At 34.1% G+C, this 25,888-nt stretch overlaps 2 protein-coding genes and 1 pseudogene across 9 annotated transcripts; 1 reads left to right on the plus strand and 2 right to left on the minus strand.

Moving 5' to 3' along the window:
• Nucleotides 1-1,478: 1,478 nt before the first annotated feature.
• On the minus strand, nt 1,479-2,952 carry LOC144545164 (uncharacterized; annotated as a pseudogene). The gene is made up of 3 exons (XR_013508412.1): nt 2,587-2,952; nt 2,153-2,419; nt 1,479-1,846 (listed from the first exon to the last, which is right to left on the minus strand). The product of XR_013508412.1 is annotated as an uncharacterized LOC144545164 (transcript).
• On the minus strand, nt 1,479-5,696 carry LOC144545163 (uncharacterized). Of its 6 annotated transcripts, none has more exons than XR_013508411.1 (5): nt 5,280-5,696; nt 5,007-5,132; nt 4,426-4,692; nt 3,765-3,991; nt 1,479-1,564 (listed from the first exon to the last, which is right to left on the minus strand). XR_013508411.1 is itself a non-coding variant. In XM_078293750.1 (5 exons), exons 1-5 carry the CDS (start codon nt 5,676-5,678, stop codon nt 3,781-3,783), a joined length of 948 nt encoding a protein of 315 aa, XP_078149876.1. In that variant the 5' UTR covers nt 5,679-5,696; the 3' UTR covers nt 3,595-3,780. The 6 variants fall into 6 exon arrangements, 4 of the variants coding, with proteins under 4 accessions (XP_078149876.1, XP_078149874.1, XP_078149875.1 ...); XR_013508410.1 differs by having other exon boundaries at nt 3,765-4,076; XM_078293750.1 differs by lacking the exon at nt 1,479-1,564 and having other exon boundaries at nt 3,595-3,783; nt 3,839-3,991.
• A 15,207-nt stretch (nt 5,697-20,903) lies between these two features.
• Nucleotides 20,904-24,959, plus strand: LOC144544933 (uncharacterized). Of its 2 annotated transcripts, none has more exons than XM_078293491.1 (9): nt 20,904-21,319; nt 22,841-22,924; nt 23,019-23,345; nt 23,434-23,569; nt 23,672-23,834; nt 23,927-24,055; nt 24,153-24,347; nt 24,440-24,562; nt 24,644-24,959. In XM_078293491.1, exons 1-9 carry the CDS (start codon nt 21,079-21,081, stop codon nt 24,743-24,745), a joined length of 1,500 nt encoding a protein of 499 aa, XP_078149617.1. In that variant the 5' UTR covers nt 20,904-21,078; the 3' UTR covers nt 24,746-24,959. The 2 variants fall into 2 exon arrangements, with proteins under 2 accessions (XP_078149617.1, XP_078149618.1); XM_078293492.1 differs by lacking the exon at nt 20,904-21,319 and adding an exon at nt 22,539-22,689.
• Nucleotides 24,960-25,888: the final 929 nt, after the last annotated feature.

Below are 25,888 nucleotides of genomic sequence, written 5' to 3' on the forward strand. Positions count from 1 at the left end.
CATGCATAAGACCAAACAATTTTTTTTTTTTTTTTTTTTTTAGAAAAACCAGTAAAAAAGAAAGTTCATCCCTAGTAAAATCTTCATTCTCTAGTTCAGACCCGTGCTCAAGTGCCAGTATGCCTCCACTCTCTGTCAGCACCAACTCCTTTATTTTACCAGGCAAAAACATGCTTATGAAAAAAAAATTGTGAAAATAAAAGTTAAAATAGGAACTTACCTCCTTATGAAAAATAAAAAAAATTATAAATTTGTATTTTTCAAGAAAAAAAGACCAATTAAAAACGTTTCATCAATTTCTTCAAAGAATATCGTTTTACCAGAAGTTTAAACATGCTCAACTATTTGAAATAATTTTTCGCAGCAAATCCTTGTTCAATAAAAACAAGCAACCTTCCAAGGAACAGTGACAGTGACGGAGATGCCTCATTTCTTTCTTCCTTGCTTGCCAAGGCCCGCTCGCTCCCTCATTTCTTTCTTCAAAGGTTTTGACTCGTCCGAATTCTTACCTATTGCCCCCCATTATCTTTACTATTAACTCTCTCTCAACTGCCTCTCACTTCACTTCACTTCACTTCACTTCACTTTCCTTCTGGAGTCAGAAATACTGACCTGGTCTTGTCTTTCTCAACCCACTTCTCTCCCAATTGTGTTCCTCGGAAGATTTACATCTTTATCTTTATATAATAAACATGCCTCAGCTTATCCTTTTCCGCCAAGAGAATCACAAAACTCAAACTGGATATTCACACCTTATCTCTTCCTTCATTGGAATCACTTCATTTCTAAATTAAGGACAGCCTTCTATGTCTAAAGCTAAACATCTGTGGAGAGGAGAGGTTTCTTTGTTGAGAAAAGCTGTCATTAACCTTCACAAGATTTATGAAAGAGATGTCAGTGTTAATTGTTGCTGGGATGCTTAATTTCATCTCACATGTGGAAGACCTAAGTTTGCATTTAAAGGAGAGCAAGGTAATAAACTTTACCCCTCATAAATATTATGTTTGCACATGTCATTATGTTTTCTTTAGTCGGTTTGATCCAACGTTTTTGTTGGCTTGATTCGCGAAGTCTGGGTTTCAGCCCACACGCACAGTATTTCAGTCATTCAAAGACAGCCAAACAGACCCTAATTATATTGTCAAAATGACAGCTGCTCTAATTAACTCCACTAGTAATCTATCTATTAATAGTATTTGTGCATGTAAAAGCCAAAGATCATCAATAGTATCATAGTCAAAAGTAAAATTATTATAATTCCTTCACTTGAAAGAATAATTTTACAGTTTCTTTGTTAGTGATGTATCCTTTGAAACTTATTGTACCCCCATTTTTGTTGTTTTCATAGCGGTAGGGGTTCACAGTTTGCTGGATATAATTGAAAACAAGTTTTCACTAGCATCATTTTCAGTTTATAAAAAAAATGCATGTCAACACAATATGCCATTTTTACATCCAACAGTAAACAACATTAACAGTTTAACACTCAATCATTTGTTAACCATGAAAATCTAGAAGAAAAAAAATAAAGGAATCTGGGTTCCATTATATTATGAACAAAGGCCTAATTCATACGCAATTTCTAATATCAAACACCTGAACTAGAATTAATACGTTGGAATCATGAAGAGCTGCCAAAACGAGAATCTCTGAAAACAGATGGGGCACCTCCAGATGCAGCAGGAGATGGCGAAGAGGCCGTAAAATTAGTTCCAGGCAGCGGCAATAGAGGAGGCAAACTTGAGACATGACCAAGTTGTCCTGTAGGAGGTACGAAGCGGGCCGGGCTGGTTAGTGGATTACCCAATAGAGAGCTCGATGCCTGTGGGGCCCTTGGATTATGACTCTGGCCCAAAAGAGAAAAACAACAAAATGATAGCCCGAAAAATGAAAAACTACCAAATTCAATTACCTCTTCAAGTGTCTCATTTATCCATAATCCTAAGTTCCTCAATAACTAACAACTCAATTAATGAGAAATAATTAACAATTTTTCTATGCAAATTGAGGGGAAGTGCAAATTTCTCAAATATGAACTTTTGAAATTGAGAAGACACAAACATCCAGCTCGGGAGCAATTTGTGCAAATAAGGATAGATGGTGAGGGCACATTGAAGTGGCAAATATTATGCAAATTTTGAGAACAACTTACAAAGGGAGATCTAGAGAGAGAGCTGCCAGAAGGAGAGAGACTCTGCATCTGACAAAACGGGTGGGTATGAGCGCCCTGGGTTGAACCCGGATCGGATTCCCCACCCAAATCAGTGCCAAAATTGACCTCGACACTCATCCTTCCCAGACCTAGTCTACTAGCAGAGGGTGCGTCTGGCCCACTTTTTGATGGCACAGGCCCACCGGACCCGTGTGTGACAGTAGATGGATTGATTCTTCTCTTCATCTCTTCTTCTGCATTCAGTATCTGATAAACCAAAGTGGTCTAATTAATTAGCAATCAAAATCTTACACTGGGACTAAGCCTATCAATCTATAATGCAACTATACAAGTGAGTAATAAATACTGGTATAAAGTGATACTGATATACTGGTATACTGGTATACTGGTATAAAGTGAGTTACCACTTTTACCTCTTCTTCTTTTTTAACGGATAGGGGTAGGTCTAGGCGGGATGGGTTATCTGTGGAACCCGAATCCGTGAGCTCTCCTTCCTCTTTCTCTTCCTCAACCTTTTGCTGCTGCTCCTCCTTGAGCACTGAATGATTATCTTCTTTCTCCTTTGCATCATCCTCTGTGTCATCGTGAGATGGGGGAGGAGGAGAGGAGAGGCGGGAGAGGGCAAGGGAGTGGCGGCGGAGGAGAGTTCTGAACTGAGAAGAGGAGAGAGAGGGGGAAGGAGGAGGCCACCGGCAAGGCGTGTTGAAAACGCAGTGGAGGTTTCCTCAGTAAAGTGCGATCGCCACCATCTTGCTCTTCTCACTTCTTTTTTCTCTTTCTTTCATAAAATGTCTTGTATACCCTTCAGAAGTTTCAAAATTATCCTATGTGAAGAGGAATTGTTCCTCATCCAAATTTCTTTCATAAAATTTCTAGGGGAATTGTTGCTCATCCAAATTTCACCAAGACAATTAAGATAGTATTAAGAATTTGAAGCCCAAGAAAAGAAAATGAATGATAATAAATCAATATTTTTGTGCTCTAATTGAGAGGAGGAAGCAAAGGTCAAAAGGGTACACCACACAATCAGACAAGGCTCTCAAACCTTCAATACTTTTTCATTCAAAGAAATCAGAATGTTACAAGGAAAATGGTACCAAACAGCAGGTACACATTTTACTGTACTTGTATTAAAACAAACATTGTTTCTCTCTAACTATATTGTCCAAATGACAGCTGCTCTAATGAACTCCACTAGTAATATATCTTTTAATGGTATTTGTGCACGTAAAAGCCAAAGATCATCAATAGCATCACAGTCAAAAGTAAAATTATTGTAATTCCTTCACTTGAAACAATAACTTTTACAGTTTCTTTGTTAGTAATGTATCCTTTGAAACTTATTGTACCCACATTTTTTTTCTTTTTCATAACAGTAGGGGTTCACAGTTTGCTGGATATAATTGAAAACAAGTTTTCATTAGCATCATTTTCAGTTGCTAAAAAAAATGCATGTCAGCAAAATATGCCATTTTCACATCCAACAGTAAACCACACAAAAAGAAAAACAACATTAACACTCAATCATTAGTTAACCATGAAATTCTAAAAAAAAAAAGGATCCGGATTCCATTATATTATGAACAAAGACCTAATTCATACGCAATCTACTCTACAATCTCTGAAATAAACCCACTTCTCATATCAAACAACCTGAACTAGAACCAATAGTTTGGGATCATGAAGAGCTACCAAAACGAGAATCTCTGAAAACAGATGGTACACCTCCAGATGCAGCAGGAGATGGCGAAGAGGCTGTAAAATTAGTTCCAGGCAGCGGCAATAGAGGAGGCAAACTTGAGACATGACCGAGTTGTCCTGTAGGAGGTACGAAGCGGGCCGGACTGGTTAGTGGATTACCCAATAGAGAGCTCGATGCCTGTGGGGCCCTTGGAGTATGACTCTGGCCCAAAAGAAAAAAATAAACAAAATAAGAGCCCGAAAAATGAAAAACTACCAAATTCAATTCCCTCTTAAAGTGTCTCATTTATCCATAATCCTAAGTTCCTCACCTAATAACTAACAACTCGATTAATGGGAAATAATTAATCAATTTTTCTATGCAAATTTCTCAAATATGAACTTTTGAAATTGAGAAAACAAACACATCCAGCTCGGGAGCAATTTGTGCAAATAAGGATAGACAATGAAGGGATTGTTGCAAAATAAAATTAATAATACTTAACAATATATGTAACAACTGATAATATATTGAAGTGACAAATATCATGTAAATTTTGAGAACAACTTACAAAGGGAGATCTAGATAGAGAGCTGCCAGAAGGAGAGGGACTCTGCATTTGACAAAATGGGCGGGTATGAGCGCTCTGGGTTGAACCCGGATCGGATTCCCCACCCAAATCAGTGCCAAAATTGACCTCGACACTCATCCTGCCCGGACCTGGTTTACTGGCAGAGGGTGCATCCGGCCCACTTTCTGACGGCACAGGTCCACTGGACCCACGTGCGACAGTTGATGGATTGATTCTTCTCTTCATCTCTTCTTCTGCATTCAGTATCTGACAAACCAAAGTAATTTAATTAATTAGCAATCAAAATGTTACACTGGGACTAGGCTCTTAAAAAGAAAATGCAAGAACTGTACTTTTTTTTGTTTTGATTCAAAACCCATATGTGTATTTTATTGAAAACCGGATACACATTAAAAGATAAAATTAAAACTGCTTACCCTTACCCAACTACTCCTCAAGTGGTACCAGAAAATGCAAGAGCGGTACCAGCATAACTGAAACCCCACATATTACATCCATTACAAATTTAAAAGAAACTGAAATCTAAAATTACTACCTAACAAAAGGTGCAAGAACTGTACCTGTTTAAGCATTTGAACAAGATTATGTTTTTTAAGGTTTAACTCCTCCAATTTGTTCTCCAGTTCTCTTTTTCTTTCTTCCTTATCTGTTAATCCTGCCTCTGCCTTTAGCGGCGTAATAGTAACCTGGAGATAGAGTATTAATGAGACAGTGATACTGGTATGAAGTGGTCCAGAAGATATCGATCTATAATGCAACCATGCAAGTGAGTAATAAATACTGGTATAAAGTGATACTGATATACTGGTATAAAGTGAGTTTACCACTTTTACCTCTTCTTCTTTTTTAACGGGTAGGGGTGGGTCTAGGTGGGATGGGTTATCTGTGGAATCTGAATCAGCGAGCTCTCCTTCCTCTTCCTCTTCCTCTTCCTCCACCACCTCTTGCTTCTGCTGCTGCTGCTGCTCCTCCTTGGGCACTGAATGATTATCTTCTTTCTCCTTTGCATCCTCCTCTGTGTCATCTTGAGATGGGGGAGGAGGAGGGGGAGAGGAGAGGCGGGAGAGGGCAAGGGAACGGCGGCGTAGGAGAGATCTGAACTGAGAAGAGGAGAGGGAGCGGGAAGGAGGAGGCCAGCGGCGAGGCGTATTGGGAACGCGGTGGAGGTTTCCTCGGTAAAGCGCGATCGCCACCATCTTCTTCTTCTCACTTTTTTTTTCTCTTTCTTTCATCTATACCCTTCACAAGTTTCAAAATTATCGCATGGGCCATCTAAAATTGATTCTCATATGCAATGCAATTGAATTTCATGTCAATGCAATAGAGGCTCAAATTTTTATTCACATCCTTCATTAAATAAAAATTCCACTATTAACCTCAATTTCTTTTTTAAGAAAAATGCCCCAACGATTCAGATTCTGGGCGATTATATTATTCAAGATTTTTCTAGTTATCACCTCAAACTTTCAAAATTCTTACTTTGCCACTGCTTTAAGAAATATTCAGAAATTGGTACGGGCGCAGCCCAAGTGTCAAGTTCTGAATTTTTCCTAAATCAATGATACGATTAGAATTTTGAAAATTTAGAGTAGTAACTAAAAAATTACGGTTCTATTATGTAGTAAGTAAACGTCCAAAATCTGAGCGTGAGCGGTTGAGAAGAAATCAAAGCCTAAACCCTATATATAATATATTTGGGTTTTCTCTCTCCTCCTACTCACAATTCAATAACCCAAACAAAAGAGAGAGAAAAAAATGTTACGAGTCATAAGTTTAAAAACAAAGTTCAAAATTTTAAATCTAACATTTTGAATGTGATATTCATGAGTAGAACTAGGGTGTTCTTAAGTTCACCAAGATTGATTTTTGGTGAATTCAAGTCTAAAACTCGTTAAATCGGTTTAAAATGACGAATCCAAACAGTTGACTCACTGTGGTCATAGCTAGTAGCAGTGCAGTTCCATATTGTGTACCAGTAAAATCTGTAAGGCCTAGGTTGGTCGGTCTCTAAGACTACTTTTTCCTTGTTAGTTTTAGAGAATTTGTTAGCATACAAGAGGAAAAACTATAGAAGAGGGAAGTTCCCAGTCAATCATGGTTAATTGATAGACATCATGAGATTAAGGAAAACTATATAATTTTGCCTAGGAGTAATTAAAATCACTATGACACGACAAAATAATAAGCAAAAATAAACACATTCCACATCAACGTGCATGCAATCCCAAACTGAGTCTTATGTTGTCAAACAAAATTAAAACCATGTCAACACAGCACAACACACGGCTAAGAGATATTTAATTAGCTCCACCAAAAAAAATCAAAACAAGCAAAGCAATAAAAATGAGTTCATTTACGAGCTTGCCTCTTAGAGGAACATTTTTTACTCAACAACTTGATGACTTGTTTACGATTCTCTTCCAAATGGAGATTATTGAAATAAGCATAGCGGTAATTACCATCAGCATTACGCGGCAGCCTTGATCCCCAATCTTTTGTTTTCCTTTCTCTTGCTGAACCAGTGAATTTAGGAACCTAAGCATAAAATAAAAACAAAATGTATGTTTATATAGTTAGAAGCAATATGCAATTGGCAAGAAACCTAGCCTTTTTGCATCACATAATATGAACTAATTTAATGCATCCCACGCAAATCGAAAGGTTATGCATCTCATGAAAAATCTTCGCTCATTCATACAGTAGCACATATAATGAAATTCTTAACATACAAGTCACAAAAAATAGGTTATGCCCCTCATGAACCAATTTCATTGATTTGAGAGCAGGACAATTATATATGGAGCATGGTGATGACAGCTTGAAGATTGTGCTCGTAAAAGCAAAGGGTCAAATCCAAATGCTCCAACTTATGAAACTATGGCACATCTTTTCCAGATTCCAACAAGATAGGAATTGGGTACTTCTCAAACTGTAGAAATCATACACATGTCACGAATATCAAAGTAAAGCATCAATTTATACCAGTATCAAATACATATGTGACATGCTTTGATACCAGTATCAGATACATGTGTGACATAGCATAACACACCACCTTAAATTTGTAAAAAGACAGTCAACTGATAGATTTAGACACTTCTATCTAAACAATTAAGATGTGCATAAAGAAAACATAAATGACATGTTCAAAAAATAATAATAATAATGAGGGGTAAAGTTTATTAGGTCGCTCTCCTTTAAATGCAGGCATAACTCTTCCACATGTGATATGAAATTCAGCATCCCAGCAACATGAGTTATATCTCTCTCGTGAAGATTGTAAATTTTAATGAGTGAGTCTATGGTACTATGCATATTACGATTTGGCACCGTGCTACGTCTCTATATTTGAGTTTTCAAATCCTAACGGTCGATCCGAACCGTTCATCTTGTTCTCCATATTAATATGTGTTTGGAGACCAAATTTTATATTTTTTGAAATTTTTTTACTATTTTTTAAGATTTATTGAAAATCATTGTTTTTGGATGGTCTAGAATTTTCAGATCAAGTGATTTTCTAAATATCTAAAAAAATAGTAAAAATTTTTCAAAAAATGTAAAATTTGGTCTCCAAACACATATTAATATGGAGAACAAGATGAACGGTTCGGATCGACCGTTAGGATTTCAAAACTCGAATATAGAGCCGTAGCACGGTAACAACCCATGATATGCATAGTACCATAGACTCACTCAATTTTAATCACAACTTTTTTCAACAAAGGAACCTCTCCATAGATGTGAGACAGATTTTCAATGCCATAATAAATTTTCAAATGAAGTGACTCCAATGAAGGAAGACATAAGTCCACAATAGCACGTTCTCGAGAATAGGTGGAAATAACCAGTTTGAGTTTTCTAATTCTCCTGGAGGAAAGGCTAAACCCAGCCATGATTATTATATGAAGATGTAAATCTTCCAAGGAACACAATTCCGAGAGAAATAGGTTGAGAAAGGGCCAGACAGTAGTTGATAATTTTAAGGAAAAGCTTCTCAGGCTGGTTAAATTGACTCCAAAAGAAAATTTAAGTTCTTCAAGAAAATAAGTTTGGTCATCTAAGTAAACCGAGAAGCACCTGAGAGAGTTAATTGTAAAGACAATGGGGTCAATAAGTAAGAAATCTGACAAGTTGAAACCTTCGATGGTGAGGTGCTGCAAGTCAAGGGAGCAGACCTTGTCAAGTAAGGACGGAACCATCGCTATGGCATTTTTGAAATAGCTGAGTACCTGTAGGCAGTAGACACAAGCTGAGGAGGGGGTAGGAGGGATTACGGCTGAGGAGTGCACGATTGGCCATGGCAATGAAGTTCACTTCTCGGTTACTATCTTAGCGATGAGGAAGGTCTCGGCTGATGAGTGCAAGGGAAGGAGAGGCCTCCCAAAGGTGGCAGAGAACGGAGGTGCGAGCAGCGAAGTGAGTGGGAAGGAACGAGAGGATTGTGATGATCAATGCGTCATGGAGATTGGAGAGACGATCAATTGGAGAATGGAGATTGTTTGCCATGGCAGTCGCTGGAGGAATGGCAAGAATTGGTTTATGAACTTTACCTGTAAAAAACCATGAGAAGCTTCAGACTGTTATCTATATATATGCATCTCAACAGCAGAGAGAGTCTCATCGTTTTCTCCACTGTTATTATGAAAGAAATTGAATTGATGAAGATCAAACGCCAACATTTAAGAATACAACCTATATGAATTAATTGGGTATTTTATAAATTTAGAATTAGTTTTAATATAAAAGACAATAAAATGGATACATATGTGAGTTTTTGAAATTTAGAGGAGAAAATACGTAATTTCAAAATTTAGAAAGAAAATATATGTAATATTGAAGTTTTTGAGGGGTGTAGGTGAAATTCCCCCTTAAAAAATAGAATGTATATGACGCTGAAGTTTTTATTGTTTGGAATGCAAAATTCCAATTTTGTTATTGGTATAATACTATAATTACATTTAAATATTCTGATATTATTCTGATAGGACCTCGCTCTATATAGATAGATTGAAGTTATGGGTGTAAACGGGGCGAATTTGGAGTGGATAATGCTAATATTAAATTTGTATCCAGTTTTTGATGAGTGGATATATATAATAATACGGATAGTAAACATATATCAAAGTCTAAAATCAAATCCACCTTAATTCAAGAATACGGATACACACAAAATAATTGTTGGATAATTGAGTTCTGAACTATAAGATACAAATATCAATTAAGTTATAAAAAAATATTCAGAAATAGAAATTAAAAATAAAATGAATGTCTCCATAAATATAAAAATGGATAAGAGAAGAAATCAAATAGAAATTTGCAATTTGAAGCCAGGGAAGGGCACTGTCCAGATCAGAAAAATTATTTTAGTCCCACAAGAGATATATTAAATAGATAGCAATGGTTTATATATTGAAAACAGACAATCTCCATAATCTCTCTCTCTCTTTTGTCTCTCTCTATCTCTCTGATCTGATGCATTAATAATTATTTTAATTGTTATACGATAAAATATAATAGAAAACAAACAATATCTATATAGAGGAACCATTTCTTCTCGTAGAAATAGAAACCAAACACCTCTTTGACCGAAGAGATACAGATTATGGTCCCACATAATGGTCTAAAAGTAACAGTACCAGATTCTGGTACAATCTCAGATTTGCATGGATCAAGGTACGGGCATTAACTGTTAGTTTAGTGACTTTAGTCTTCCTTCATACTTCTATTGCAACATTTGTGATTCTTATATATAATTGGGATTAACTAATGAAAATAGAACTGATGCTAAATTAAGAAAAATGAAATTGAGCCATTTGCACAACTATCGGTCTTTTTTGGTTTATACATGTAGATCATGTTTCTTAATGCATTAAACATGTTTATTTTACAAGTAACGGATTATTGCGATAACATGCATGCATGTTTCCATTAGAAAGTAGTCAACTTGTTGATAAAAATTCTGCATTCCTGGAATTTGTTGATAAAAATTTGCTTACAAACTCAAATCTGCATTACTTATAATAAACCTCATAATTAATGGTTCAAGATTCACTTTATCAATTAATAATGAGCAGAAATTATTTAATTATATTGAATGAACAAAGAGCAGAAATTAGTTAAGCCATTTAAATTTCTAATCAGCTCCTAAATAAACAGGAAAATTTAAATTGAGCCCTTGAAATATATATAATTTGTGAAAATTGGTTCTTCTCTAATTGAGACAAATTGAATAATTCCTTAATTTGTTCTTATATATGAGGTTCCCTGAATGGTTGCATATATATATAGTGCCCCACTTATTTTTCATTTTATATACATTTTGTCCAATACTGGACCGAGTTAGATGCGAACGATAAATTTCAATTCTTGATGTAAAGCATATATAAATTAACTCAGCAAATTAAACTTCAATTTTGAGAGAGAGAGAGAGAGCGATACTTGCTTGGCTTATTATTAATCTTGCACTCCAAATTTTTTTTTACCTCTCAGGAAATTTACCCTAATATTTTAGTAAAGATAAGCTGATTTTTAGCGAATGAATATTTTGTTTGCTGTTAATTAAATTAAATTAAATTTGTGATAATTTCTAATTTTAATTGCTTATTAATCTTGCACTCCAAATTGAAGTGTGATTTACTAGCTAAATCGTGTCGTGTCGATTCTATGCGGCACGACACATCTAGAAATTTTAACGTGTTGGTACAATATAACACGGTATGTGTTTTGAACATGTCGTGTTGTGGTCACGTGTTTAAGGTTCGAGAGCCTTGTGTGATTGTGTCCCTTTTTTACCTCTGCTTCCTCTACTCTCAATTGAGCACAAAAATATTGATTTATTATCATTCATTTTCTTTTAAATTCTTGGGCTTCAAATTCTTAATACTATCTTAATATATTGTCTTTGTGAAATTTGGATGAGAAACAATAATTCCACTAGAAGCACTTGATAAAACATATATATATATATATGGTTAGTTTATGAACAAATTAATTAGACATGGAAGTCTGACAAATTAATTAGCACTTGATATTAAAGGAACCTCTCCGTTGATGTACGTTTAATTAGCTTTAGACATGGAAGTCTGTCCTTAATTTCGAAATGAAGGAAGAGATTTAAAGTTGGAAATAATTAAGCAGTTTGAGTACTTTTCTGATTCTCTTGGAGGAAACCATTAATTAGCCCAGGCGTGTATTAATTAATTGTATATGAAGATGCATGTAAATCCTCCAATTAAAGAACACGTAGCCAACTCTACTACCTCCCTTTCCCGATTTTTTTATTTATATCCAAAAAAATATATAAATTTTAAAAAATAACCAAACCGCCTGTTAATTTCCAAATCTACCCAAACCGGAAAAAAAATTTCCGGTTTCAATACCAATTTCCGGAAATTGGATCCTAAATCCGGAATAATTTTTTCCGGATTTAGGATTTCTTTTTTCTTTTCTTTTTTTCCTAATTTCGGAATAATTTTTTCCGGAATTAGGTTTCTTTTTTTTTTTTGGGAAATTTTTTTTTTCATTTTTTAGTTTTTATTTATAATTTATTTATTTATTGTATTGAAGTATTACAAATATTTAATATATTTTAAAAAAAATAGATGGAATACTATATAATTTGATTTATTCGAACGACTGCTACAAATAATCCGGATCAACATTTTTCATGCCGGATTTTTTACGGCCGTAAGAAAAAAATAATATAATATAATATATGTATATGTATATGTATATGTATATGTATATGTATATGTATATGTATATGTATATGTATATGTATATGTATATGTATATATAATATAATATATGTATATATATGTATATATAATATAAGAGGAGGGTTCCAATGCCTCATTTTTTTCATACCTCATCATACCTCATATTTTATATTTTCGTTTTCAAAGTCCAAATTGTCGATCCAAACCGTTCAATAAAATATTTATACTAAAATATACATGGAGATGAAATTTTATATTTTTTGTATTTTTTTTTGCTATTTTTTAAGATAGGTACAAAATCAATGTTTTTGAACCGTTCAAAAAACAGTGATTTTCTACCCATCTTAAAAAATATATTATATTATATATACATATACATATACATATATTATATTATATGTATATTTTAAAATGTGCATATTTTAGTATAAATATTTTAAAATAGCAAAAAAAAATCCAAAAAATATAAAATTTCATCTCCATGCATATTTTAGTATATAAATAAAAAAATCCGGGTTGGGTAGATTTGGAAATTAACAGGCGGTTTGGTTATTTTTTTTAAATTTATATATTTTTTTGGATATAAATAAAAAAAGGCAAATGCTTCTGTGCATACAAGGACCTATTTGTAAAATGAACATATTTTTATTTTCAAAGTTCAAACAGTCGATCCGAACCGTTCAACTTGTTCTCCATATTAATATGTGCTTGAAGACCAAATTTTACATTTTTCTGAATTTGTTTACTATTTATTAAGATGGGTACAAAATTCAATGGTCTGAATTTGATATTTTTTGTACTCATCTTAATAAATAGTAAAAAATTTCAGAAAAATGTAAAATTTGGTCTCCAAGCACATATTAATATGGAGAACAAGATGAACGGTTCGGATCGACTGTTTGAACTTTGAAAATAAAAATATGTTCATTTTACAAATAGGTCCTTGTATGCACAGAAGCATCACTCATAAAAAAATCGGTCCCCTTTCTCTAAAATTGTCATCCTTTAATCTAATAAATTTGAATTGTCAATTCATTTTATTGATAGGAAGTCTCATCTTATAATTTATATGGACTTTGTCAAAATATTCTTATATGAAAAGAACATTTGACAGTGCTCCATTTTGTACAGGGTTTTACAAATAATTGCTTTTATCACATATAATTATCAATCAACTCTATTGTTACTTTAAATTCTAATAATACAGAATTTTGTTGCATATAATTTATAAAAATTGATTTTTTTAAGAGAGTTGTTGGAGTCTTGTTGGTATTTTTGAAAAAAAAAAATTAGATATGCTGAATTTATTAATATTATTTTTTGTTATAGATTAAAAAAAAAAAATCAGCTGGACCGGTCATATATAAATAGATATGATATGATGTGATGAGGGGTGAGATGAAGCCACGAAAAATAAATTAAAACAATTGTACGACATTGTTTCTATGTAAATTAAATAGAGTGAGGCTAAGTAATTGGAGTAGAACTAGGGTGTTCTTAAGTTTACCAAGTTCTTTGTGAACTCATTGGATTGGCTTCAAACAGTTAATCCGAACCGTTGAAATTCATCTACCTTATGAGTGATGTGTTTACCTGCAAAAAATTTAATTTTTGAAACTAATTTCACATAGAGTTAAGTGGTCAAAAAACATAAAAAATAAATGCATTAAAATTAATTTATTAACCTTCTAATTTTGACCGCTTGACTTTATACTAAATTAATTTGAAAATTTAAAATTTTCACATATAAACGCATCACTCATAAGGTAGACGAATTTCAACAATTCAGATTTGTCGTTTGAAGACAATTCAGATTTGTCGTTTGAAGACAATTCGATAGGTACGTTTTAGATTTGAGTTCACCAAGTAGTTCTACTCGAGTAATTGATATTCATATTATACGGGGGTTTTGATCTAAATCGTTTAACTTATCTTCATATAAAATGTGTTTAAAAACTAAATTTTATATTTTTAGAGATTTTTTATTAACATTTTAGATAGGTAAAAAAAAATCAATCTAAACATAATGAATCATACGATAGTAGTGATTTTTTACCTATCTAAATACTAACTTTTTTTAAAGTATATATATAATTTGATATTTAAATACATTTTATATAAAAATTATGTTAAATAATTTAAAAGTAGAGTTAAAATGTACTATTATTTTCATGCTACAATCATGTTTTACATTCTTATCTTGATTTTTAAAGTCTGAATAATTGATCTGAATCACTCAATATAATCTATGTATTAAAATGTGCTTGGAAACTAATTTGTCTTTTAAAAATGGTCAATCAATTGTCATTATTTTTTTAATTTATTTGATTTTCTTTTTATAAATTGTCAATCAATTATGTTGTCAGGGAATCTCATATTTTAATTGATATGGACTATGTCAAAATAGATACTCATTTTTTTTTTTATTGTGTGTGGCAGACTTTTCATCTGCTACTAGAAAATATATATATATATCGCTGTCATGGGTTTGCTTTGGTAGGAGCAACTATCACCTACCGTCAATTATTAAGTCAGCTCGATCACAGAGCAGCAGCTATTTCATTTAATGAAACAATAATTAATGACTTGGTTCAAAAAAAAAAAAAAAAATACATTTTTTACTTTCATCTTCCCCAAATACACCGACCTTTTTATTAATATCCAACTTTAATTAGAAATTATTTGCTTCCAAAAACCTTTTTTTTTTTTTTAAATATCCAAACTGGCCACTTGAGATTTTTATTTCAAAGATGGCCGGTTAAAAAAAAATAATAATAAAATTTCCAAACCCGCCACTTGTGGCCGGTTTGAGAATTTAATATTTTTTTCTAGAAGCTATGAAATTCGAATTTCTTTTTAATATTTGTTAGATCATTTCTTTTGATGTATAATTAGCATAATTATAATTAAAGGTTTAAATAGCGTTTATCACGTTATAGCGGAATGGCTAAGAAAACAACACTATGCCTATATAGCGCTGCTATAGTGCGAAACAACACTGATAACATGATTTAGCGTCATTTACGTTAAATTACATGATTCTATTAATTTGCACTAATAACGTGATTCTATTAATTTGTGCTAAATTACGCTAAATGATGCTAAATTACGCTATTGGCGTTATATGGACATAGCGTCATTTTTTTAGCCATTCCGCTGTAACGCAATAAACGCTATTTCAACCTTTGATTATTATTATGCTAATTAATCTAACAAATATTTTTTTAAAAAATCGAATTTCATAGTTTCTTAAAAAAAAGGGAATTAAATTTCTAGGTGATCAGTTTGGGATTTCTTTTTTCTTTTTTCTAAACCTAGTGGCCGGTTTGGGCATTTAAAAAAAAAAGATTTTGGAAGCATATTTGATAATTTATAATTAAAATTGGATATTAATAAAAATGTCGGCAAATACATATCAAACACGAACTTCTACAATTTTTAAGAGATCGGACGGTTCATATGTCGTCAAAGAGTCAAACTCAAGTGCGCGACTAACTGGCATTGCCAGCTTGCATATACCTAAATGAATACATCATTCAATGATGTTAGATAATATTTTTCAAACTTAAAAACCAAAATAATTTAAATTCATGATATACATGGTTAGAATTTAGTGGGATGAAAAATGTTGAATATAATAGTACATGGAAGGCTAAAATTCCACTAAAGTAAAGATAATTTTTATGATTGGTCAAAAAGAATAAAATTCTTATGAAGAAAATTTAAGAAAGAAAGGATGACAAGGGAATTAGACATGAATTGATATACATAATACATGGTTAGAATTTAGTGGGATGAAAAATGTTGAATATAATAGTATTATATGGAAGGCTAATATTCCACTGAAAGTAAAGATATTTTTATGATTAGTCAAAATGAATAAAATTCTTATGAAGAAAATTTAAGAAAGAAAGGATGACAAGGGAATCAGACATGTACTTTTACAAATTTGTTTTAATATTTTGAATTTTCGTTTTTACAAACTTGTGTACCTCTGAAATACAAATTGGTGGTTGAATTAATTAAAGGGGTTATGTGGACCTTAACTTGGCTTGAAAGAGATGTGTTAATTTTTATAAATTATATGCAACAAAATATTTTATTTTTAAATTTTAAAGTAATAATAGAATTGATTGACAAGAATATGTTATAAAGCAATTATTTCTAAAACTTTGTACAAAATGGACCACTGTCAAAGGTTCATTTCATATATATAATGATGTTTTGACAAATTAAGTCCATATATGTCACACCCCGCGGCCACGGGTCGTAACAGTCCCCCGCCGTAAGCATACAACGCCGTGTATGCTTACAAGGCTACTCACATTTCAAACCAAACAACAAGCAATTCAAACAAGTTTCTAACATATATATCAGAGTACACAGTCTGGTCAGCATATAATACAACAAAAGTATCTCATCCGGATACCAACCACGAGGCCTACCCTAAATCTATACAACAAAAGATATCTAGGGTCATATACTGGTAAGCTACTAAGGCCTACTACTCTCGTGCCTCTCCGGAATCCGTCGCACCAGTACCTGTAACATAACGGGGAAGGTGGGGGTGAGAATAAATTCTCAGTGCGAAAATTTGCCACATTTGAATTATTGGACTTGCAATCAAACTCTATATTCAAAGATGAAACCCAAACAATAACAATGCAACAGTTATATAAGAAACATAAATAACAGAATGCCACTACTCGACAACAGTTAATCAACCTGAAACACAGTTTACGGAATTTACAATATGGATTTCAAACACAACATATATTTTGGCTTAACTCGATTCCTAACTCAGTTCAATTGGGCTTGTAGCAATTACAAATGTTCTCTTGAGCTGAACCGTTATCAAACCCACATCTGTAGGGTTACAGACGCCTACAGATGGCCAACCGCTGGACCCTTTATCAGACACCCATCTGCAATTGCTGTTTGGCTTAACCATTTCCTAAGGTCCGGTTACAAGTCACCAATACAGGTCAACTTGACACAATGCAACACACGGGATCAAAGTTACCTATACAGGTCAACTTTGCTTAATCTCAACAAATATATTTATCAAAGCCACACATATAGGTCAGTCTCGCAAAATCATAACAGGTCAACGCATAAGTCAGCAGCGTCACCTTATCCAGCCACCTAAACAGGTCGGTCTGGCAAATTCTAACAGGTCAACGCATAAGTCAGCAGCGTCACCTTATCCATCCACCTAAACAGGCCAGTCTGGCAAATTCTCACAGGTCAACGCATAAGTCAGCAGCGTCACCTTATCCAGCCACCTAAACAGGTCGGTCTGGCAAATTCTAACAGGTCAACGCATAAGTCAGCAGCGTCACCTTATCCAGCCACCTAAACAGGTCAGTCTGGCAAATTCTCACAGGTCAACGCATAAGTCAGCAGCGTCACCTTATCCAGCCACCTAAACAGGTCGGCCTGGCAAATTCATAAACACAGGTCAACGGATAGGTCACCGTTACCTTATCCAGCCACCTAAACAGGTCGGCCTGGCAGATTCATTCACATCAAGAACAATGCACAGAACTAAACAATTAATAACCGTACCAACATGCAAATCAACCTTAACTAAAACAATTCAATCCTTCTCATTTATGCAAGAATCAATATGCAATATGAATTCCAAAATATGCAACAATTAATCATTCAACATGACAAACGAATAAACAGTTTAATTCCTGAAAATAAAGTATCAGACAAGTCCAAGAATCCCGCACCTTAGTATGACGAGCGTACCGCTTAATTTAAGGATCGGACGTCTCGTATTGTCTCGCAAGTTCTTGCTCGACCGAGCCTACACCTATATTTTACGTATACTTGGTTTAATTTGGATTCAGTGGTCCATACGTTTACTTAGGGTTTGTACAGTCCTAAATCAATTCTTATGTTTTGGTATCGATTCTTTTCGGTTCTTTCTTTCTTACCAAAATCTCACATAACGGTACACAATTCCATCTAGGCCCTCTAGCCTTATACTATTTCACTTTGGTAACCATCAATCACCGTTTCACTACTTTGGTTCTCGGATCAATTCAATCCACCGTTTGGTTAACCCTAATTTGGTCAAAATCTCAAATCAGCCGTTAATTGTTCTAAAAATTCACGATCAGGAGGCAACCCTACCGATTACAAGTCTAATTGGTCGGGTTAAGCAAATCAAATCACGATTATGCCAACTTTCAATTTTGGCACGAAATCCTAGAAATCAGATTTCATAAATCGGAAGAAATCGGAAAAAAGAATGACAAACAAACTAGTAAGAAGTGTAGAGGAACTAGTCCTCGAGCAATTCGAGCACAAATCTCGGGTTTAAAACGAGAATCCGAGAAATCGAGAAAATTCGAGGTTTCGAAAGTAAAAAGGAGAGAAAGAAATACCAAATAGAAGGGTTCTGAGAGATCCTCGGCTGCTTTCTCGGTTTCAAACTCGATTTCTCGCAACAATCGGGAGTCTGGAAGAACCGGAAACTCACGGGATCTTTTCCTTCTCTCTTAACCGAAAATAACTTAGAAATGGGGATAATGGTGAAGTGAGAGAGAGAGAAGGTTTAATTTGGGTTTTAGGGTTAAAATTACCCTGAATGCGGATTAGCCAATCCGCACTGCGGGTTACCTAATCCGCACTCGAGACTTAGTCGGTTGTCAGCCGAATCCAGGAAAAGTCCGAGCCTACTGCGGATGAACCTGATCCGCACTGCGGTTCAACCTCATCCGCACTCACTACTTAGCCGATTTCAGGAAAATTCAGTGCAATACAGAAATTCATGAGTGCGGCTAAACTAATCCGCACTGCGGATCCCTCACCCGCACTCACTACTTAGTCGATTTCAGGAAAATTCAGTGCAATACAGAAATTCATGAGTGCGGCTAAACTAATCCGCACTGCGGATCCCTCACCCGCACTCACTACTTAGTCATATTTTTGTCAAAATTCCAGAAAAATCCTGAGCCACTGCGGATGAGGTTGATCTGCACTGCGGTCAATCTAATCCGCACTGAGCCCATAAGGTTCCGAAATCTCGAAATTTCGACGCGGTTTCAATTCACAATTAACTTACTTATTTAGGGAAACCTTAATTAAGGTTTAAACTTCCATTTTATTAACACAATTAACTTGATTCTTTCTCTTAATTCATTTCAATTTAATTGTAAAAATTTCGTAACGTAACAATATAAATTATAAGATGAGACTTCCTATCAATACAATGGATTGACATTTGACAATTCTAAAAACATATTTCAAATCAATTAAAGGAAGGCTGCCAATTTTAAAAGAAAAGTAAGTGCTCTGTTAAACATATAAATAACATTTTTCAATTAAACTGATTTTTTTACCTATCTGAAAAAATAGTAATAAAAGTTCTAAATTTATAAAATCTGATCTCATTCAAATACATTTTTCAATGAAGACGTTTAATAATTTGAATTAACTGTTTGAATTTTGAAAATAAAAGTATGCATATAACCGAGTTATCCATAACCAGAGAAACAATGTTGTACAAATATTTTAATTTATTTTTTATTTGTGATTATTTTATTAATTTTTGAATTCTAAAATGCAATTGCACAATGGTTTATACTTTATAGTATAGTAACAATATATGCATATATTTCGTAAATAATTTGCATTTTATTCGTTTATTTTTATGTTTTTGAATCCCATCGAACTGAGCCCCAACTATTCGTTTGTCACTATTCTATTATTTAACTTTACAGTGGAGGTGGAGGTGGTGGTGGTGATGGATCGTATACGGTTTGACATATAGTTTTCTGCCGCAATGAATCAGAAATAGTCCATTCCTCGGTTGTCATGTCCTTCTCCAAGTGGTCCACAGTACGACCCACTCGTGTGCATTTAATTCCGCTTTATTTGTTTACACCCGGTTCATGCGCTCGAAAAGCACAGCGCGCAAATGATGACTTCTCTCTCTCTCTCTTTACATGGGACCCATAAATTAAAAAAAGCAAAAGAAAGCAACAGACAGTGGTTTGGTTTGTGCAGTTGGTCCGTGTCGGAAATGGTAAACCATGAAAATCGAGTCCCTCGTTATCTCAAGTTAATTCTGCTGGAGTATTCCAGTAAGGGTCTTGACAGTTATGAACAGTGTGCCACGTTGGGTATGTTTGACTTTTAACTGGAGAGGAGAAACCTCAACTAGTTCCGGTCGTGGCGTGACGGATTTGCATCCACTGACAACTTTTGGTACTTTTCTATTTAAGTGAGCTGCTTCACGACGCCAAATGTGACTCCGGATTACCGATTACGGGTTACGCGTTTGATGAATAATAATAATTGCCATTTCTATTTAAGGTAACAAGATATTTTGGTTTAGATCATGATCGTCCGATCATAATATGCACGAATTTTGAAAGAATCTCGTGCCTTCTACCTCGCAGAGATGTTTACTCGGTGCTGCAAATCTGGAGATGTTTATCATTGCTAGTTTTTCTTTATACGTTAGTGAATTTCCGTGTCCTGAGAACGAACTATACCGGACCTACTTTTGTCCAACTAGCTCCATAACCGTCCAATTCAGCATAATATCTGTGTGCACGGAAATCGAAGCATATGCGCACAATTTAAAGTGGGGAACACGAATCTTGGAACAAATCGGATGGTGATGAAGCCATCTAACAAAAATAGGTCCGATGGCCATCGGACGTACTCTCAATGTCATTCTCTAATTGATTAAGTAAAGAGTAAGAAAGCAATCACATCACACAACATTTAGCAGAGAGAAAGAGAGCGACGACGACGTCACGCTCACGCTCACGCTCTCTCTTCCCGATTCCTCTCTATCTCTTTCTCTCTCCGCGTTCGTGGCTTGTTTACTACATTTCTATTGTTTTCGCTCTACCTGGTTACTTTACTTTCCATCGACAAAGAAAGAGAGATGGGAGGATGTGTATCTAGACAGCAGGCCTGTATGGGTGTACGGAAGAAATCGTCAGCAGCTGAAAGTGGGCCCCGACGGATCAGGCGACGGAGGGGATCGGCGATGAGGCGGCGGATCTCATCTCGTGCTTCCATGGAGACCATTAGCGAAGCTGACGTGGCAACAGGAGATGATACCACGTCGATTCCTGTTGATTCTGCTAATTACAACATTAATTCTAATAACAATGCTAATGCTGGTATATATATATATACTCTCTTCTACTTTCTTTTACTTTTTCTAACAAATATATATAATTAGTTGTTTTGTTAAACTTCTATGATTAGTAGATTATATAATGACTATGATGATGATCGTTGATTGTTGATGGTGATATCAAAATTGTATTAAATTAATTTAACTCACAATTAATAATATTATAATTCATAATTCATAATGATCTTCTTCTTTCTTTATCTACATTGATTGGATGGATTGCTTTGTTTCTCATTTTTCTTCTTCTTCTTCTCATTATTTAATGAGGAGGGTTCAAATGCCTCCATGTTTTTGTGCCTCCACCTCTCTCTATCATTTTCAAAGTTCAAACAGTCGATCCGAACCGCTCAACCTAACTTCGATACTAAAATATGTTTGGAGACCAAATTTTATATTTTTAGAAAAATTTTTATTATTTGTTTAGATAGGTACAAAATCAGTAAATCTGAACCATCTAAAAACAGTATTTTTGTACCTATCTAAAAAAATAGTAAAAAAATTCCTAAAAATATAAAATTTGGTCTCCAAATATATTTTAGTATCGAGGTTAGGTTGAGCGGTTCGGATTGACTGTTTGAACTTTGAAAATGATAGAGAGAGGTGGAGGCATGATGGGGGCACAAAAACATGGAGGCATTTGAACCCTCCTCTTATTTAATATATATATATATATACATGAACTGCCCTGTTACTGTTACTGTTAGTCAAAACTTGTATCCTAATTCTAATTAAATTGGTGTTGTTTAATTATATAAAAGAGTATATGAAATCCTAATTTTGCTTTTCCTCTCACTCTCATTTCATGGATGTGTATCAACTTCTTAAGTTTTCTTACCTCTGTTCTTCAAATTTCCCTAAACATAGGTCGAAATGGGTGAGCTGTGTATAAAAGCAGCAGCCTGAATTTGGCTTCAAATTTTCTGATGGCCATATAATTTTCCATGCTCATTTCCTAATTTTAGCCATTTTTTTATTCCATCCCTTTGAACCAAACATCTAGTCACAAAGTTGGCGACCTGAGAAACATTTTTTCAACTTCTGAATCTTTGATTTTGCATCTAGAAATCATTTTTAGGTAAAAAAAAAAAAAGGTCATCTTCTTTCCCACAATTACCATTCTCATACTTTCTAAAAGAGGTTAAATTTAGAAAACTAGATTGAGAGATTGTTTAGCCAATACGTCATTGAAGAAATTACAATAGAAGCGTGATCGACAAACTTTGACTTTGAGCCGGCCTGATTGGCTGGAGGCATCGAGAGAAAGGGATTAATTAATTAGGATGGGTGCCTCGGCCATGAGAGGCTTAATCAATTGCTTTGGTGGAATTACAAAGCGATCCCATAAAGAAAAAGGTTTGTTTGGATCATATGCTTTCGCTATTGGGTTTACTTCCCTAATATCTTGAAATTGTAGCGGCATGTTTCCTAAGCTTAATTCTATATCAAGAAATGAAAGACGGAAGTTTATTCATGTTCTTCATGTAATATTATATTATTTTGTCAGGCTCATCAAGTAGCTTGGAGGAGGCATTTTTTGATACAATCTCTATTACTGATTCTGATGATGAATTCCACAGTGTACATGGCGGTATGTGATCAATTATACACTGGTTAGTTGGTTAGTTCTTGATTTTGCTAAATGAGAGCAATATATAATGGTTGAATTGTTATAACACTTGTAGACTCTTTTTCATTGAATGGCATTGAGGGTGACCACGCAGCAAATGCGGACCAAGGCCAAAAGCGTCACAAATCTGGAGAGCAAGGGAAGGGCAATTTGGTCAATTCCACTGATGGAACAGATTCAACAATGGGTGATGAGAGGGGAGAAGAAGATGGAGGAGGGTTGATGAATAATTGCGGTTTGTTACCTAACAATTGCCTGCCGTGTCTTGCCTCAACAGTTGCACAACCAACCGATAAAAGAAGGCCTCTAAGTACAATGCCTTCATTAAAAGTCTCTTTCAAGCGCAAGTCTGGGGAAGGCCACAACTCTTCCAATACATTATGTAAGTGCTAAAATTAATATTAATTGAATACATAAACAAACAAACAAAATTGTTTAGGTACTCAATAAATTGTTTGTTTTGATGCCAGTGACCGCAAAGAGATACCTAGAGAGGCCACTTGCGGGATCTCAAGTGCAGTTGTGCCCAATGGAGAAGAAAATGCTTGACAGCTGGTCCCACATTGACCCTTCTATATTCCGAGTGCGCGGCGCTAATTACATGAGGTATACACACACACACACACACACCTTGTTTGCAAAGATATGTGGAAATATATCACCCGATAAATATTCATGCATTTTTCCTTCTTTTTTTTGTGTGTGAAGGGATAAAAAGAAAGATTTTGCTTCAAATTATGCAGCATTTTATCCATTTGGAGTAGATGTGTACCTGTCTCCACAAAAAGTTAATCACATTTCTCGGTTTGTGGAGCTTCCAGAAATGGGTCCCTCTAGCAAGTTTCCTCCTCTTCTTGTAGTAAATGTACAGGTACGTACACATCTCTCAAATTATACTAATAGATGTTATGGATGTATTTTTTTTATACTAATAGAGGTGTATATATTATGTATGTTTCTTAGGTTCCTCTCTATCCAGCTTCACTTTTTCAAAATGAAAATGATGGTGAAGGGTTTAACATTGTCATGTACTTCAAGCTCTCTCAAAGTTACTCCAAAGAACTCCCATCCTTTTTCCTTGAAAACATTAGGGTGAGATTTATATCGCTTGCTTTTACTTTTAATAAGATTATGCTTTTACATTCTGTAAATCTGATTGTTAATTCCTTTGTTTTGTTTATCAAAACAGAGATTAATAGAAGATGAAGTAGAAAAGGTAAAGTCGTTCCCTATAGAGGCAACCGTACCATTTAGGGAGCGATTGAAAATTCTCGGCCGTGTTGGAAATTTGGATGAACTCCCTTTGAGCGCAGCCGAGAGGAAGCTGATGCATGCATACAATGAAAAACCGGTGCTCTCTCGTCCCCAGCACGAGTTTTACTTGGTACACAGCTAGCTTCTTCACTATCCTTAATCGGATAATATTATTTACTCTAAATCTGAATCTGATGATTAGGTTATCTGTTTGTGAAACAGGGAGAGAATTACTTTGAAATAGATTTGGATATGCATAGGTTTAGCTACATCTCACGCAAAGGTTTTGAAACATTTCTAGACAGGCTCAAGTTATGTGTCATTGATTTTGGCTTAACAATTCAGGTAATATTAATGATTGTTAGCAATTAATTCAATTACATTTGATTTTTAAATGAAAAGGTCTTAATTAATTATTTGTTACAGGGAAGCAAGGCAGAAGAATTGCCAGAGCAGATATTGTGTTGTGTGAGATTGAATGGAATTGATTATACAAACTACCAACAACTGGCACTGCATGACAATTAACAGTTAGTTGACTACGTACATAATCATTTTTTGTAGTAAAATTTGGCTAACCAACCATTTTCAATATTTAGAGAATTGAAAAATACATGTCAAGGAAAAAGGAAGAAAGGAATGAGAATGAGATATGTACGTATGCATATTGGCCCTTTGATGTACAATTAATACCATGTGGCTCAATTATAGTAAAAAAATATATGTATTTATTTTTCCTTGGCGTAGCAGTAGACACTAGTAGATCTCAAGTGGTAATTATTATACGAGGAAGGATCCACTTATAAGATATTTAGAGTCTAAATAGCCGATTCAAACTGTTCAAAATGATATCTATATTTACTATGGATAGTATAAGGTCATCCGTGCTACGATTTCAAAAACCTATCGTATAAATTTTAAATTTCGATTTAAGTAGTTCAGTAAATTGGTTATATAATGAATTTGTAGAATACCAACTTTTATCATTTTTGAAATTTTTTTACTATTTTTTATGATTTATGAAATATAGCAAAAAATAGCCTAAAATATTAACATTTTTTTATTTTTAAGTCATTTTTTTCCATCTTTCATAAATCATAAAAAATAGTAAAAATTGATATTCTACAAGTTCATTATATAACCAATTTATTGAGCTACTTAAATCGAAATTTGAAGTTTATAAGATAGGTTTTTGAGATCATAGCATAGGTGGCCTTATGCTATCTATAGCACCCAGATTAGAAATATTTTACCATTGTTTCCAATTAATAATGCTTTCTTGCACGACAAATGAATATATTGATGAGATAATAAACTCAAATTAATAAAACCAACAACATATAGATGAGATACTGCCAGTGAATTATATATATACACCGTACCTACGATTTATTAATTCGAACATAATTAATGCACATACTAAAGCATAGTTGATGTAGTATTTAAAGTAAGTGCGTAATGCTTTACCATCGAATAAAAAATATTCTAGATGTTGAATTATGAATTTAAAAGTAAGACCTAAACATAAGCATAGGTTAATGTTGAATTATGAATTTAAAAGTATTCAGCGCTAACAGTCTCACCAGTCACCATGCATGCATAGGTAAACATTAATAATAATTTGCATAGGACAATTTTTTTCTTGAAACCTAGTTTTGTGGATTTGCAATT

Source organism: Carex rostrata, chromosome 27, assembly GCF_964058835.1.
Source record: "Carex rostrata chromosome 27, lpCarRost1.2, whole genome shotgun sequence".
Classification (NCBI taxonomy): Eukaryota; Viridiplantae; Streptophyta; class Magnoliopsida; order Poales; family Cyperaceae; genus Carex; species Carex rostrata.

What these genes read in the sequence shown, in the direction of transcription:
- LOC144545163 (XM_078293748.1), bottom strand. Translation starts at nt 5,678, where the DNA reads ATGAAAGAAAGAGAAAAAAAAAGTGAGAAGAAGAAGATGGTGGCGATC. An exon ending in CCGTTAAAAAAGAAGAAGAG is followed by an intron (nt 5,133 to 5,279) that starts GTAAAAGTGGTA and finishes CTCTATCTCCAG; the next exon opens with GTTACTATTACGCCGCTAAA. An exon ending in CTCTATCTAGATCTCCCTTT is followed by an intron (nt 4,077 to 4,425) that starts GTAAGTTGTTCT and finishes CTTTTGGGCCAG; the next exon opens with AGTCATACTCCAAGGGCCCC.
- LOC144544933 (XM_078293491.1), top strand. Translation starts at nt 21,079, where the DNA reads ATGGGAGGATGTGTATCTAGACAGCAGGCCTGTATGGGTGTACGGAAG. An exon ending in CAACTCTTCCAATACATTAT is followed by an intron (nt 23,346 to 23,433) that starts GTAAGTGCTAAA and finishes TTTTGATGCCAG; the next exon opens with TGACCGCAAAGAGATACCTA. An exon ending in CGCGGCGCTAATTACATGAG is followed by an intron (nt 23,570 to 23,671) that starts GTATACACACAC and finishes TTGTGTGTGAAG; the next exon opens with GGATAAAAAGAAAGATTTTG.